Genomic DNA, 14,999 nt, shown 5'->3' on the forward strand with positions numbered 1-14,999 from the left:
TTCTTTCGCTCCATGTGTGGATGAACCTTGAACTGGGGCAGGGAAAAGTCTGATACTTGCTCTGTTCTAGGTTTCTCCCACTCCAGTGAGGCAGACAAAACAGAAAAATAAGGATGTTTATTAAGGTAATTTCTAGCCCATGGCTAGGGCTCGTACTCAGCTCTATGAGCCACTGTCCGGCCTCGTCCCCATTCAATGTGAATGACATTAGGGAGGCCGGGCCACAGGTAGATCCCACTGCTCCCACAGTAAGGGGTCCCTCCCATAGCCAGTATAGATATACTGCTGGGGACCAAGAGGGACATCACTGGATTAATACATTCCCCTACACCCTGCCTGGGCCCTCTCATTCCCCCAACCTTCCCAGACCATGGGCTAATGGTGCCTTGTACCATGTTGTGGGGTATCTAGAGAAGCCCCTTTATTAGACCCCAGAGCCATGGGACAGGGATGCCCTTTCCTTCTCAGCCATCCCAGGCCTGGAGGCCACTGAGGTAGAAGGAGGAGGGGCCAGGCCACTCTAGTCCCCCTTGTGGGCCCTACTCTGGGCTACCCCTTAGGGAAACGGGGCTTTTGCTGGTACGTGAGGCTGGTACATCAGCCCAGACTGGAATGCTGCAGTTCTTCCCGAAGCCATGAGGGCACTGGCTGGCCAAGCCGGCTCAGCAGCTTCGACAGCTCCAAATTGTGGTTCCGGAAAATATCCGTAAGGAAAAGGCGGGACTAACAGGAGAAAAATTAAGTCGGAAGTGGTAAGGAGTGGAACACAATCAGATCTTAGAGGTGGCGAGGGATACCCTGCCCCTGGCTTTACCAACCTCAGTGTCCATATCTGGGTACCTCCGGCCTTTGCTCTTGCCCAAACAGCGAGTCTTGCCACCTTCAAGTCCCTGGCACCAGAATCCCTTATCTTCATCAAACCTGCTCAACAAGAAGAGGCCATTAGGTGGCAGAGAAAAGAAATCTAAGCCGCATAAATGTACACTACCTCTCCCAGCCCACAGGGACATATGTCTCTCCTTGCGAGACTGGGTAAATCCATGTCTCTTCCAAACAGGCATGGTCAACCTGCTTCCCCACTTCCCCCAGAGTCATCCTCCCTGGGTCATGCTCTCCCACCTGAGGGTCCGTGTGTAGTTCAGAAAGGGTGTGATACCCAGGAACTTCTGGATGTTCTCCATTGAGGCAGCTGGGTTGGTACGCAGCTCTTGCCCATCCACAATCAGCAACTAAAGGGACAGGGACGTGGTTCCCTCTATATTCTTTAGAAGCCTCTGGGCTGAAGTGAAGAGGAGGGGAAGGGGACCCCAATGAAGGCTACTGGGGAACTGTACCTGTCCAGAGGGGTAGTAAGTCAGCCAGCGTTGTAGATGGGTGGAATAGTAGCCAGGGACAAGACAACGGTTCTGCAAGGAGCGAAGGGCCAGAGGGGCCTGGGAAGAGGCTGAAATCACCTGGTAGAAGGTATAGTTCAGAGCAATTGGATCTCCATGAGCTCGCTGGTGCTGAAGGACAAGGAACAGGAAGGGAAGGGATTGGTGACTTGACAGAATTATTCTGCCCTTACTCTTGATCCAGTTAACAGACAGCATAGGCACCTCTCCCCAAGGCACTAGTTTAGTTTCCGCATTCTTATTCCTTTCTGTCTCTAACGGTCACACCTCCCTCAAGTTCCAATGTGTCCCTAGCTTCAGGCTCACCTGGTACCAGGAGTAGGCCCTGTCAGCAGGGTTGGTGAGCACAGTGATGATCTTGGCTCGTGGCAGGAGGGCAGCCCCCCGCCGTGGTACAACCTCTGAGTCAAAGTAGGTGGCACTTTTTTCAAATAGGAAGTCAGTGCTGGCATTAGAAGGGACAGGGAAGAAATCCATGTACCTAGGAAGTAGTACAGAGAAGAGGCAGGGCATGTACAGAGCGAAGGGGCCAGATATCTATGCTGGTGGACTCTGGAATGGGGGATTTTAGGGGAGGGAAAGGGAGTGTTGAGCTGAGAAGCATTCCTGATCTCACCAGTCAATTCCCTTGTTGTAATTAGGGCCATTGAAGAACTGAATCTCCTCAAAGGTGCTGGGGCTCGGGAAGCTGCTAGTCACAGCTGGGTGTAGGCTCAGGAAGAAGTGAATAGCTGTGGTCCCTAAACGGAAGACAATGTCCAGGCCATTGTGGGAGAGAATTCAGTTCAACAACATGAACTTTAAAGAGCTGAGAAAATAATCACTCTGTGGAGTAAAATACCCTTTGGCCAAACTAGAATGAGAAAACGTCTGACAGAGGCCCAGGGAAGGGTTAAAATGGTGGATCTCAGCCTTGATTATACATCAGAATCACTTGTGGGTCTTTAAAAATAAAATACCTCCACAGATGACTCTGATACACAGCTTGGTTAAGAATCACTCAAGGAATTGGATTAATGAGGGGTCGGTGTGAGAAGCAAGTTCCTTGGCCAAAGAATCCTTTGGGTTTAAGGCAAGGCAACAGAAGTTGGCTAAGGATGATTCACCTGTCTTCTGGGGTCCCACAATGAGGAACTTGGGGAGCCGATCACAGGTTTTCTCCTTGGACCAGATATCTTTGTGCCTCTTGTCGTCACAGGGATTCTGAAGGTGAGGCCAAGAATCAGATGAGGCCTAATCTCTTCTTCAACACCCACCCCATCACGTCTCTGGGTCAGCCTCAGTCCCACCTATACCTGCCAAAGGGGGCTTCGCTCTTGAGGGAAGAGGTCAAAGTACTTTTGTGCAAGAGAGACAGGAGGAAGGGTCTGTAGGCGCAGCCGTGTCCAGCACTGGAGAAAGCGCACCAGGCTCTCAAAGGTGTACAGGCCCAGCCGGTCATTTCCATAATTGGACAGATGGGTCATAAAGATGCTGATCTGAAAGGGGGTGCCTGCATGTCAGATTGGGAGAGTCTACCCCACTTCAGAGTTGGGCTTGGTGAGCTAAAGTCGCAGCCTGCAAACACTCTGGCTCTCCAATCTTCTAGCCCTTCCTCTCGGCACCTTACCGGATTAAGCAGCACCGTTAGAAAAAGTTCTCCTCCTCGGATGCTCCGGTCTAGTTCACGAGAGCCTCCAGGATACTCATTATAGAAGATTGTGTGAGTGAAGAGGCCACATGTCTGCCGCGGCAGCACCTGAAGGGAAAAGAAACAGGGACAGATGAGATCTGAAAGACAGAATGCGAAGTAGATGAAGGACAGGAGTCCTGAGGCATTAGGGTTCCCTGGGTTTGTAGAGGACTCACTCTGAAGTTATAGCAATAAAGCTCTTGCTATGTGTGTTTTGACTTTTCACCCCTCTATCCCCATTACATGGATGAGCTTGGAAAATGCAGGCTGCAGGCTGTCCAAAAGTGGGAGTTGGATTCAAGTTTGTATTGGGAGTCCCTCACCATAATGCCATTGTGAATGAAGCCACGGCGGTAGCGGGCAGGGCGGAGATGGGGATACTCCTCGGTGCTGGTCACCTGGATGCCCCACACAGATTTCCAGGCCTCATAGAGCTGTGTGTGGATGGGGTACACGCCGGAGTGGTGGGGGGCCACAGCATACCCCAGATCCGTGGGAATCCCATGCTCCTAGGAATGGCATAGACTCTCACTAGAACCTGGTGAGGTTTGGGGAGTAGAGGGTAAAGAAGATGGGGATGCCTCCACAGAAAGAAAAATGGAGAGGGTGGGAAAGGGTACCCCATTAGGGGCAGGTTGGAAGCATTACCTCTGGGGAAAAGTATGGGGAAGAAATCCAAGTGTCTCACCAGAGCAAACTGTTTGTTGAGCCTCATCTGGTCAGCTAGCACGGAGCGATTGTGGAACAGGTGTGGCTGCATGTGGCTCCACATGTGGGGGAACCACCAGAACTCTTGGCGGTGCTTCAGCAGCATGTCGTCCCCTGCATCCTCCTCCTCTGTCCCTGTGACCACACACTGACCACTGACCACAGCCAGTCAACTCCTGTGCCCTCCTTTGCTCTGCAACAACACTAGCCACCTTCCATCCTTGGGACAACCTTGCTGACCTCTGCCCACCCAAGACTGTCCATCTTCCCCATTGCCAACCTGCCCTCCAGCCAGCCATGCTAACCTAAATTCATACCCACTGCTACTGCCTCACTGCATTCTGACCCCAAACCTTGCCCCTTTTCTCCAACTTGTCAGCCCAGGAGAATGGACAGTGAAGGGACAGATCAAACTAAGACTGACATGCTGAAGGAGCAGGGGAATAAGCTCACCAGTATGATAGAACTTGCCCGAGAAGCCCAAGTTGAAGGTGAAGTTGGGGACTAAGGTCCTGAGTTTGTTCTGGGTGGTCAACAGAGCCTGGGAAGAGTAGCAGGGACATGAGAAATCAGGAGAGAGCAAACCAAGCAGAAGAAAAATGAAAAGTAGCATTCTTCTTGCCAGGAAAGGGCAGGGACTGTACCTAAGACAAGCTCAGAATCAACGAGGAGAGTCTGATAGGACAGAGCTTGAAACAGCTTCTAAGGAAAAGAAACTTAAGACAGGAAAAAGAAAGACTGACCTCAACATCAGCCACCTTCATGCGGGTACCTTCCTTGCCCACAAAGATGTCATCGATGTCTACCAAGATGTAGCGGTCAAGGTCCAGGCAGAGGCGCTTGCCGGTGAGGTACGCAACAGCATCAACGAAAACAAGTTTGTGGAGCCAGAAGGAGAGGCCGTGGCCAAAGAGGACCCGCTGGATGCCATCATGAAGCCCCAGGTCCTGTACCACAGTGGGGAGCCGGGCCCGGCGAGGCACTGGTCCCGGCACAGGGGGCTCAGCTGGCCGAAGGCTGGCAAGAAGCACTGGTTCATATGTGCTATGATTGGACTGGAAGATGGTCCAGTCATCACCAGGCAGTGGCCCAGGCTCCAGGCGGCTGGGGCGTGTCAGATGCAGTAGCGGGGCAGAAGGATTCACTTGGTAGTCTCGGAGCCCCACATTTGAGTGTAGAAAAAGGGGAAAGCCCTTGAGCTGGGCACTCAGTAGGCTATGCTCATGGGCTCGGAAAAAGCCAATGATGCCTACACCATACTCCACACAGTACCGGTCTAGCAGTTCCCGACTCCAAGCATCCAGGTTGACATACTTGAGCAGGTTCTCATAAATGACCAAGACATAGCGGCCACGGGTATGATCAGTCAGTGTGGGCATGTCCCCTCGGCCAGGTGCCAGCTCAGTGCTGTAACGAAAACGACTAGACTCCAAGATGGCCACAATCTCCTGTCCCAACTGTGAGTATGCACTCTCCACAAACACAAGGACCACGGGTTCAGTTCGTGCTGTCTCTGGAGGCCTGGGGGGCCGGGGTGGAACTGGAGGCCGTGCAGGGCCAGGACCAGCTGCCCCACCACTGCTGCAGTCTCCCAAGGGCAGGGGCAATGGTTCCTTGGCCTTAGGGCTGGTGGATACATAGTAAGCCAAGAAGCCCATGGAGCCCAGACTGAAAGCAATCAGCAGCAGTATGAGGCGGTGCAGTTCCAGCTGCCGAGCTGGGCGCACCACCTTCCACAGCTTGAGCATGGCGGGGGAGGTAAGGCAGGGATGGGGACCACCTCAGGGGATGGGAGGTAGGAGTTCTATAGGCTGGGACTCTCTGGGAGGGTGGAAGGATACAAAAAGAGGGGAAAGGGATTCTCACAGGGTCAGCTCCCTGGAAGGGTGGAAACAAGTCCCCTTAGTATAGGGTAGGGGAGGTAGAAGGGGCAACAGGGAGCAACTGGACAGAGTCCATTGGTCTCAGGTCACCATGGCCCACTGGCCCATGGCTTCAGAATGCAAATCTAGCCAGGATCCACCTTTGGTCCTGGACGAACTCCTCACATCAGAGGTCAGCAAAGTTCACAGTCTCTCTGCTCACTATCTGTAAGAGAGATCAGTGGGTTACTTCCCTCCTTGAAACTGTCAGTAATCCATTCCCCTCTTCACCCCATCTCTCTTACCTCCTGCTCACAAGATGATTTGTTCTCCAAAAAAAAGCTCCTGTAGAAGAACAACACAATCTGAGTCTCATACCTTAGCTTCACAGCTTGTGCCCTCTCTTAGAATACTGGCTAAATTCTCCTCCCTGAGTTAAGTTCAGAACTGAAGCAGTATATTCGAGGTCTGGAAGGGAACAAACCTCCCAGCAACAAGGGGCCAAACGGCCCAGGAGGCTGAAAATGAACCTGCTCTAAAAGGAGTTCCCAGCCCGTGACTGAGTAGTTGGCCAGCCAGCAGATCTGGCCTTCCTGTGAAGAAGGGACGGAAAGCCCTAGAAGTCCCGTGCTCCAACGAAATTATCAGTTAAGAGGAAACTCGTGTTTGCTAATCTTCCTCATCAAGTAAACCCAACATCACAAACGAACAGCACTAACGAACTTGCAGTCAGGTGGACACTATGGTGGGGGAAGAGGAAAGAGAAATGGTGCTAGCTAATCATTCTATTACCTTCCAAGCCCAGAACTTGGGGATTCTCTTTTCCATTGCTTGTGAAAAATTACCCATCCCTGCCCTTTACCTCACCTGTGCCAGTGTCAGGAGGGATGGTAAAAATGTAGCCCCAGAGCGGGCCACATCACTGGGACCTAAGAAAAGCTAGAGAGCTGAGTCCAGAGTCTCTCTCCTTATCCACTCCAGTTCTTCCTAACTTAGCCTAGGTGGTACTATAGCCTCATCCCTGAACAACTAAGACAGGTCTTGAGCTAGCCTAGAGAGACATGAGGGATTGAGCCGTTACAAACCAGAGCAAACTGAGTGGGGCTGGGTGACAGAGAGCAACAGGAGTATCCAAGCAAAAACAGAAAAGCAGTAGGGACAGTATGACCAGAAAATAGTTTTAAGGAGATCTAATTCTGGAAACTTTTTTCCTTAAGTAGGTAATTGCTTCTAGCTTTACTGTCACTCTCCCCACCTGAGCCACTCCTAGTAAGGCCAGTGGCTGGCAGTCTCTACCATCCACCCACAGACACACACATCTCAGGGTGATTAAGTGGAGATAGGGTCCTTCAGAACTGACAGACAAAATGGCTCAGCTTAGGCCTGGGTAAAACAAATCAGTATGAAAAGGGAACTGAGAGAGGACCAAAATAGTGATGGGAAGGGATGAATCCTAAGAATTAGAGTAAATTCTTTGTGGAAAACAGCAGTGAGAAGACATCACTGTGGGGCAGTAGATATTGGGAGTATACCATCCATAATGTTAAAAATAATTCACATTTACTCAGGGTTTACTCTTTGTCAGCCATTCTTCTAAGAGCTTTTCATATATTTAATGCTCACACCAGCCCTAACAAGTAAGTAAGTAGATACTATTACTATCCCCACTTCACATGTGTGTCATTCGAGGTCCAGAGAAGCTTAATAACTTGCCCAGGATCACACAGCACAGTCAGTGAAGGAACTGGGATTCAAAGTCAGGTCTGTCAAGCTCCACAGCTCTGCTCTTAACCACTGCATTTTAGCTTCGGACCTAGAAGAAGCAGCAATATTAAGCGAAGGGGTGCTGAGGGAGGACTGGGGGAGGGTGTGGGCGGAATGATAAATACTGAAGTGAGATCCAAGGTGGAAGCCGATGGTGGGCGCGAGGGGATGCTGAATGGATGTGCAGCAGAGGAAGGTTTCTGCGGAGAAACCAAAGGGGTCACCCAGGCCCGGATGGCAGAGAGCAATGGTGGTGGGACCGGGGAGGCGGGGCTGTGGGCCCCGCGCTGGGAGACCAGCAGTGCAGATGCCGTGGGAGGGGGACCGAGTGGTCATACGGACGAGGCGGGCTGGCACACGGGATAAAGGATAGAGGGGCCTGCCGGGGGAATGTGGGGTCACAGGTGGGAAAGGAGGGAGCGGGTCGCGGAGCACTGGAGGGGCAAGGCAAGGGGCGCGCTCAGGAGGGTCGGCGGTGACATCTGGGCGGGCGTCTGACTGGGAGAGCCCCGAGGGGAGGAGGAGGCCCAAGCTGAGGAGACTGAGGCCACCAGCAAGGCTGCTAGTGGAAGGGACGGCGCGGGGGGCGCGGGGAGCGCGGGACACCACTGCGGGCGGTTTCGGCGGCCACACGGAGGGAAGTCTGTGAGAGGAGAACTGCGGGGACAGTGGGTGGGGGCCACACTCTGAGCTGAGGGGGTGGGGTCTCCCCAAGGGCGGCTCACCCGGCGGACTGGGCGGCGTCCCCGCGGTCCCCGGGCTCCGCCACGTCCCGGGGCTGCCCGGCTTCCCAGCTCTCGGGGCCTCGGGCCGCGTCGCGGCGGCTCCGCCATCTCCGAGCGAACGCTCTGCCGCAGCCGGACCCAACCACCGCTCCCACCGGGGGGAGGCGGCGCGCGGCTGCTCGCGACACTCCCTCGGGTCCCGCCGTCTCCGGGCCCAGCAGCCGCACGGCCCAGGTGCCGGGCCGCCGAACGGTCTCCTGCCGCGGTCGGCGGAGCCACGGCCTTCGAGACGGCGGGCTCCACGTCCCCGCGGCAGAGGTGCCCCCTCCTCCCCGCCCGGTGGCACAGTCTAGCGAGCGTCGGACGCCGCGGCTCCGGGAACAGGGGCGGTCCAAAGGTGCGGGATCTCCCACTCGGCACGACGGAGGGGGAGCCGGGCCGGCCCACTGAGGGGCGGGGGAGGAGTGAAGCGGCCCTGGACGCGGGCGGGGCCCGGGGGCGGGGCCAGATCTCCAGCTCACCTCCTGCGGGGCCCAAGTTCCTCCTCCCCAACCCAAACTCGCCTCAACAGCCCCGTGGCCAGATTGGAGGCTGATGAATTTATGAGGAAGTTTTATTCTAAAATGGGCCCAAAAGGAGTGGGAGGAGGTACATCTCTCCACCTGAATGAAGCCTTGTAACCGAGGCAGCTAAAATCTAAGCCTTTGGCCATAAGCCTCCAACAGCAGTAACGCAATGGACTCTTTAAAGGTTATTTTATTAAATATCTTCAGTTCAAGGTTTCATTGTAACAAAGCTATGAAGGTCTACCAACATTCAGAACAAACACTAACTATTTTTAAATTATTTCTATGTCATCATGCAAAAATTCTGCATCAAATGCCTTCCATCTCCTGTTTAAAAGGTGATTTTTTTTAATAGTCTATTGTCTATAGATGCTGACATTAGCCCCAGAAGAGGAGTAAGAATGCTAAGAAGTGGGGCTGGAGCAGCCATATGAAGCTATGGGTCTTAATGAACTCTAAGACCATTTGTCTTCAAGCCAGCAAAACCAAACCCTGTGGTGAAGGTGTCTGCGTGCTGGTACTGCAGGCTGCAGGGCAGGAAAGGGCAAGGTCCCAGGGGCTGGGGCATGCATGAGGTGCTCGGAGGAGCCTGGCTAAATCCAAGCACCAGCACCTGTGAGTCTCCTCTCTTCTCAGTTGGTTCCAAGGCAAACCTCTAGCTTTGCTCTTTTCCCAGCTCCTGTGCCTCCTCTTAAGGCACCATCCAGGGAGCTGGGGTCTCCCCACCTTTCCCCCAATAGTGCAGACGCTTGTGCAGGTAAGTCTACACAGTTGTTTTTGGGGAAGCCAAGGCCATGACCAACTGCTCCTCCATTATCTTCTCTGCTATCTGCTTAGAGTATAGATCTTTCCCCTCCTGGAATGAACTCCTTGAGCACAGAGAGGGACAATGCATGTAGGAGCCGTGGCTCTGGACATCTCTTTTGAGTACATGCAAGTGAGAGGGAGGGTGACGCCCATGCAGATTGTCCAGCAGTAAGTCTATGCTTCAGTTGGTCAGTAAAGAGGCCTGTTTAAAGAGGACACCTCTTCTTCTTGCCAAAGTAGTCAGGTCAATTTCTCAAAGACAGGAAAAGAGATGGACGTGCAGCAAGGGAAGAGTAAGAAGGGAGGCAGCCCTGCGGGCAGCCTGAATGCATAGAAACAACCATCAACTCAGTCCTGCTTCCTCACTCCTCCCGTCCCACAGGAGCACTTGGCAGAGGGCCCAGGCCCAGATGAGGGTCAGCACAGGGACCACCAGCATGAAAAGGCAAGACAAAGATGGTCCAAATCAGCACGGAAACAGAACTGCCAAAGGCAGTAGGGGGAGCCCAGACCAAGGCCTGGCTCTCTTCTTGCTAGGTTATAAGAAAACAAACACGAAGCAAAGCGGCAACCCCTCCCACTTCCCAGCTGCAAGGATAGGGCCTCAATATCAGGGCCCGCGTGCATTGTGCATCCTATAGAAATGGATGAGTAAGTGAGTGCATGTCAGACTAACACGAGGTTTCTCATCAGCTTCTTAGCGGACACACTTCTGCAGCACCAATTCTCTTCCCTTCTACACTAAATGGTACAGTACAGCAACATCCGGGCCACTGCTTCTCAGTCCTGAGGCCACTGCTTCCCAGCTGCCTCCACAGCAAGCTGGGAGCTCCGCGCGTTCTCTCCCAAGTAGGTCCGATGGCCACGATGTTCTCGTCAGCCTCACTCTAGGCGCATCACAAATTCTGAAGAAGTCCATTCCTAGATCTGGGGCAGGCAGGCCACCTGCAATCACATCACGGCCCCCAAAGCTCCGTCAGAGTTCTCGTCTGGTCCCCCGAGTCCACGGAGGCCAGAGGCTGAGCTCACCTATTCAGAGCCCGTTGGTGAGCCCACTGTTCGCACCAGGATGGGTGTCACACAAACTCCTGCAGTCTTCCTAGCCCAAGGGCCATCGGTGATTTTAAAACGCATCATGGTATGGATCCTGTTTTTTTTAAAACAATCTTTTTTTCTTTTTTTTTTTCCTTAAATGTAAAAAACACCTCGGTACAGCAGAGACAGACATGAAGGGCGGGCGGGAGGGCTGCATGCAGGGGCGTGCATTGGCTGCTGCCGCTTTGTAATTTAATTGTTTTAAACCTCAAACGAACAGGACTGCCGCTGTCACTCAGGCCCTCCAGAGCCACTGGCTGCGAAGGTTCGACCTCCAGCTGGGATCTCCTAATGCCCCTGTCAAACAGGACAGACGTGGTAACAGAACAGAGGACAATACACATACAGATGAGTTCCAGAGGCTTAAACACGCTACACACACAGCCCAGGTCTGCCTGGGAAGGTGGAGGATAGGGAGAAGCTAGTGTTTACATGTTAACATTGCCTCACGTTTGCTGAGCACTTACTAGATGCTTTACTTACAAGTATCTTACCTAATCCTCACAACAACAAAGGAGGTAGGCACCACTCCTTCCCTCTTTTTGACAGCTGAGGAAGATGAGGCTTAGGGCGGGGAAGTAACCTGTCCAAGGTCACCCAATTGGGAGTCATGGAGCCAGACCCAAGTCTGTCTGACAACCACCACACTGTGCAGCATTTGCTACTCTTCTGAGATGGCCCATATATCCTCCCCCAGTGCCACCTCTTAACCTCTCTTCCTCCTCTGACCCGACCTGTCCCAGCCCCCCCCAGCCCCCCCAGGTGCACCTGTGGCTGAGTTCACTGCAGCGGTGCGGCAGGGGCCCCTGAGCAGTGATAGTGGACATTGAGCCACTTGCCATCCCGGCGGTGCCAGACCCGGGTCTCCTCCGACTGGCTGGTGCGAGGCCGACCCTGCCCATCGATGTACTGGGTGAGGCGGATGTAGGCGATGCAAGCTGCGTCCTCTCCGATCACATGGACATGCGGGTTCAGGATGGTGGTGTGGATAGGCTTGCTGTTCTTGGATAGGACTGCAGGGGGAAGGGCAGGGTGGGGTAGGTAGGAGGGCATCAGGCCTGGGAACCAGCATCTTCCTCCCAGCCTGCACTTCCTGTCTCATCCTATCTCCAGCAACCACTCTGGAAGTCTCCAAGGCCCCCATATACCTTCCAGGGGCCAGGAAATCCCATCAGATTGGCCTCAGTTATTCAGAAGGAGAAGAAAGGTGGGAAGCAGTGATAACATCAGCTAGGGTTTTAATCAGACATTGTACTGGGGGTTTTACATGTGAGCTATGTTCCTTGGTTGATACTGATTTTCTTCGTTATAAGATAAGGAAATAGGCTCAAGGAGGTTACGTAATTTGCCCAAATCACACAACGTTTGAACTCAGGGCCATCTTAACAAAAGCTCATGATCTTTCTACTCTGCCAGGTGGGTGTAGATTTCATAAGGGCTTGCTGTTCCTAATAAGGGCTGTAGTGCAAAATCAAGAACTTAAAATATTCAGAATTGATTTATGATTTTTAAAAGGGCCAAAGTTAAAAAAGAAATCATCAAGGCACCAAGCCTGGGATATTCCCAAAGTTCCCAGGATCTGGGGTAAAGCCGAAAGAAGAGGGACGGACTGCCATTATCAGCAAACACTGTGAATTGTGTTGTTTTTACTGAGATGTGCATTTTAGTTCAAGTGTTAGGGGCTACATGAGACCTTCCAGAGAGCTTCTGTAAATTCTGGAATTGCTGCTGGCTGATAGAATTACTTAAGATAACCTAGGGTTTACAACTGCAGCTGAGACATGGAGAAAACAGTGGAAAAATAAAACTCAAGGCAGGATGGGGAAGGCCCAGGATAAAATGGGAAAGATGAGAAAAAAATAAGGAGGGGGACAGTCTTAGAAAGATGGGAGGGGGTCATGAATCAGCTTCTTATACCCTAAGAAATTCCACAAACTGTCCAGAGCACATATTCCCGCCCCCACCTCCAGCAGGGACGCCCATCTCCCTCGGACGGACGGAGGGAGGACCCTAGCCACAACTTCCAATCTCACAATCAACAACAGTGCCCTGTTACTTGCTTGCAAATTCTTATCGTGGTTTTAATTTTCCTCTGTTGTGAAACCTGCAGACCCAGCCTTCCATTATTGCCTGTTGAGATCATTTCCACCTAATCTCAAATGGTTTCCAATCATCTTGGAAAGAGGTAAGGCTTAAAGAACTACAGTGACCCCGACTGGGGCAACTGGCACCGCCATGAGGCAGCTGCAGAATGGAGGGGCACATGGGCCCTGGAGGAGGCCCTCAAAGGTGCCAGTTTAAGACCGTCCTCAGGGCACAAGGAGGCAAGCACACAGACCAGGGTGCAGCAGGTGGGTCCAGGAAGGGAAGAGAGAGCAACTGGGAAGGGGAGAAGGCAAGTGGGGACAGAGGCAAGGGGTGAGGGGCAGGCAGGAGTATCTCAGCAGCACGAACCCACTCACGATTCTCAAAGTAAAACTTATGGAAATCCATCCCTTCCACGAGGTTACCGAGGGCCTCAGGCTCAAAGGAAGTGAGGCCTGGATCGCAAATCTTCCTGCAGAAACAAAACAAAACAAAAAACAGCTTGTCAATCTTCTATGGGAATCACCTCTCTCTCCTGATCAGCGGCGCCTGTCCTGCAGCAGCTTAGTTGTGGGCTAGGACCGACAAGATGGCTGAGATCTTAGGGCCCTGCCTGCTGAGCAGCTTAGCGCTGCCCTTTCCACCCTCGGCCAGAACACCACGGCAGGCTCCATCACTGGTGTCTACCTGGAAGGGCTCCTGGGCGAGGGGCCTGGAGTTTAACTCAGACACTGTGCCCAAGGCACTTTGGGAGAGGTGACTTGGGTCTCAAGGGAATGAGCCTCTACTCACGTGTAGGCCTCAAAGTCCCCATTGTTGATGGCCTCAATCAGTTGTTCTGTGATCTTAACGATCTCCTGTTTTCGCACTGTGGGGGAAAAATCCAGCAATTTACTCGCGTGAGACTGGGGCCCTCCCAAGGGACCGAAAGCCCTCCCCAATCTTTCAGAGAATCCCCTGTGATCACTTTGACAAAGACATCCCTCTCCTCTGTTTGTAAGGCCCTCTGTGGGAAGAGTGAGCCCACGTTTCTCTCCACGGCCCCTCTGTTGTCTTAGTTATGGTTCTCTGGCCTTTGCCTCCCTCTCCATCAACAACCAGCATGCAGAAAACACTCTTGAATTTATAACAGCCGAGGAGCCTGACACACTGTGATATTCTGCCCTCAGTCTGTTTCCCACCCCTAGCAGGTGCAGCCTCTCAAAAAAGCATCTCCCAATATGGCTGTTTCCACCACCCACTTCTCTCACCTGAAGGAGCTCAGTCAGGTCTCAACTGCCCCCCACCCCACCCCCAGTGCTTACTCAGTGGCTCAGAACTTAGCCCTGGGCGACAGCCAGCCAGCCTGAGAGCAGAATCTAGCCAGGGATGAGGGCTTGAAAGGGTGAACAGAGCCCTAGGAGGAGGCTTGATTCTCTTCACCTTGCTCCTCTCCTCCACAGGGCTTTTCTGGGATAAAGGATCTTGAAACTATAAACACTTTTTAAATGGAGGCTCTCACCAGAGAGATGGCTCCAGTTACCCTGGACAAGCCTTGGAAAAGCTCTAAATCTCACACCAGCTCTCATGCCAGGATGTGTCCCTCAGGAAAACCAAGAAAAGGCTCAGACTGACAGGCAGGCAGAGCTGGTGCCCTCAGAGCCTCCCCCTTCTCCGCCCCATCCCCAGCCAGGGGACTGCTGGTGACACCCTGCTCTCAAGGGCAGCTCACTTATAGGGAGCACCACTATTAGCAGAGGCTACTGCCAGGGTAAACGGGGATGGGCCTCAGACTGAGCTGAGGCAAACACTGCCTGGAGCCCCAGGCTGGCCCAGGCCACAAACCTTTCCTCATAGGAGCAAGACCAATGCAAGCATAAAAACAACAGCCAAGGGGCACTGCTGGGAGAGGGCAGTGCAGCCAAAGGTACAGGCAAGAGGGGGCTCCATAGCCATCAGCACCATTGGGGGCCGGGGGTGGGGTGGGGTGGGGTGGTGGGCAGCTCTAGGTAAGCAGCAGGTTAGGGGAACCAATGAGCTCTACCCCTTTCTAGGGGCGAGCAGGTATGTACACACACACACACACGCACACACACAAACACACACACTCACTCTCTCACTCTCTCTCTCTCTCTCTCTCTCTCTCTCTCCCCCCAACCCACCAAACCCCTCTGAGGACCTGACTGGGGCCCTATGGGTGAAGAGGATCATGTTTAGGAACTCTAAAAAGGATAGATGGTAGGAGGGAAAGAAGCAGACAAAGGCATCCTCTACAAAGACACAACGAGAATATAAATACAAGCTACCGTTAACCCAGCAAAGCATCACATCAAGACATTCTA

The 14,999-nt window shown here is 53.0% G+C and overlaps 2 protein-coding genes across 37 annotated transcripts in view; both read right to left on the minus strand.

Annotated features, from left to right (window-relative positions):
* Positions 1-102: 102 nt before the first annotated feature.
* On the minus strand, positions 103-8,264 carry NDST2 (N-deacetylase and N-sulfotransferase 2). Of its 3 annotated transcripts, none has more exons than XM_074374224.1 (16): positions 8,126-8,264; positions 7,350-7,449; positions 5,942-5,981; positions 4,518-5,862; positions 4,228-4,315; positions 3,755-3,909; positions 3,390-3,575; positions 3,004-3,132; positions 2,690-2,872; positions 2,501-2,597; positions 2,011-2,134; positions 1,701-1,875; positions 1,335-1,505; positions 1,157-1,229; positions 819-921; positions 103-723 (listed from the first exon to the last, which is right to left on the minus strand). In XM_074374224.1, the coding sequence occupies exons 4-16, from the start codon at positions 5,520-5,522 to the stop codon at positions 663-665; spliced, it is 2,550 nt and encodes an 849-aa protein (XP_074230325.1). In that variant the 5' UTR covers positions 5,523-5,862; positions 5,942-5,981; positions 7,350-7,449; positions 8,126-8,264; the 3' UTR covers positions 103-662. The 3 variants fall into 3 exon arrangements, with proteins under 3 accessions (XP_074230325.1, XP_010961455.1, XP_074230324.1); XM_010963153.3 differs by having other exon boundaries at positions 1,120-1,229; XM_074374223.1 differs by having other exon boundaries at positions 1,120-1,229; positions 5,942-7,449.
* Positions 8,265-8,863: 599 nt separating this feature from the next.
* The window catches only part of CAMK2G (calcium/calmodulin dependent protein kinase II gamma), a 52,961-nt gene continuing 46,825 nt past the window's right edge, over positions 8,864-14,999 (minus strand). For 16 of the 34 annotated variants that reach the window (XM_074374235.1, XM_074374233.1, XM_074374229.1 and 13 more), the window contains 4 exons: positions 13,471-13,546; positions 13,056-13,150; positions 11,433-11,606; positions 8,864-10,890 (listed from right to left, as the gene is read on the minus strand). In XM_074374235.1, the coding sequence (XP_074230336.1) occupies positions 10,829-10,890; positions 11,433-11,606; positions 13,056-13,150; positions 13,471-13,546 (407 nt within the window). In that variant the 3' untranslated portion in view covers positions 8,864-10,828. Of the gene's footprint in view, positions 10,891-11,361; positions 11,607-13,047; positions 13,151-13,470; positions 13,547-14,999 lie in introns of those variants that run through there. The other 18 variants (XM_074374230.1, XM_074374228.1, XM_074374258.1 and 15 more) reach the window with 2 other exon arrangements.

This window comes from Camelus bactrianus, chromosome 11, assembly GCF_048773025.1.
Source record: "Camelus bactrianus isolate YW-2024 breed Bactrian camel chromosome 11, ASM4877302v1, whole genome shotgun sequence".
NCBI classification, from domain to species: Eukaryota; Metazoa; Chordata; class Mammalia; order Artiodactyla; family Camelidae; genus Camelus; species Camelus bactrianus.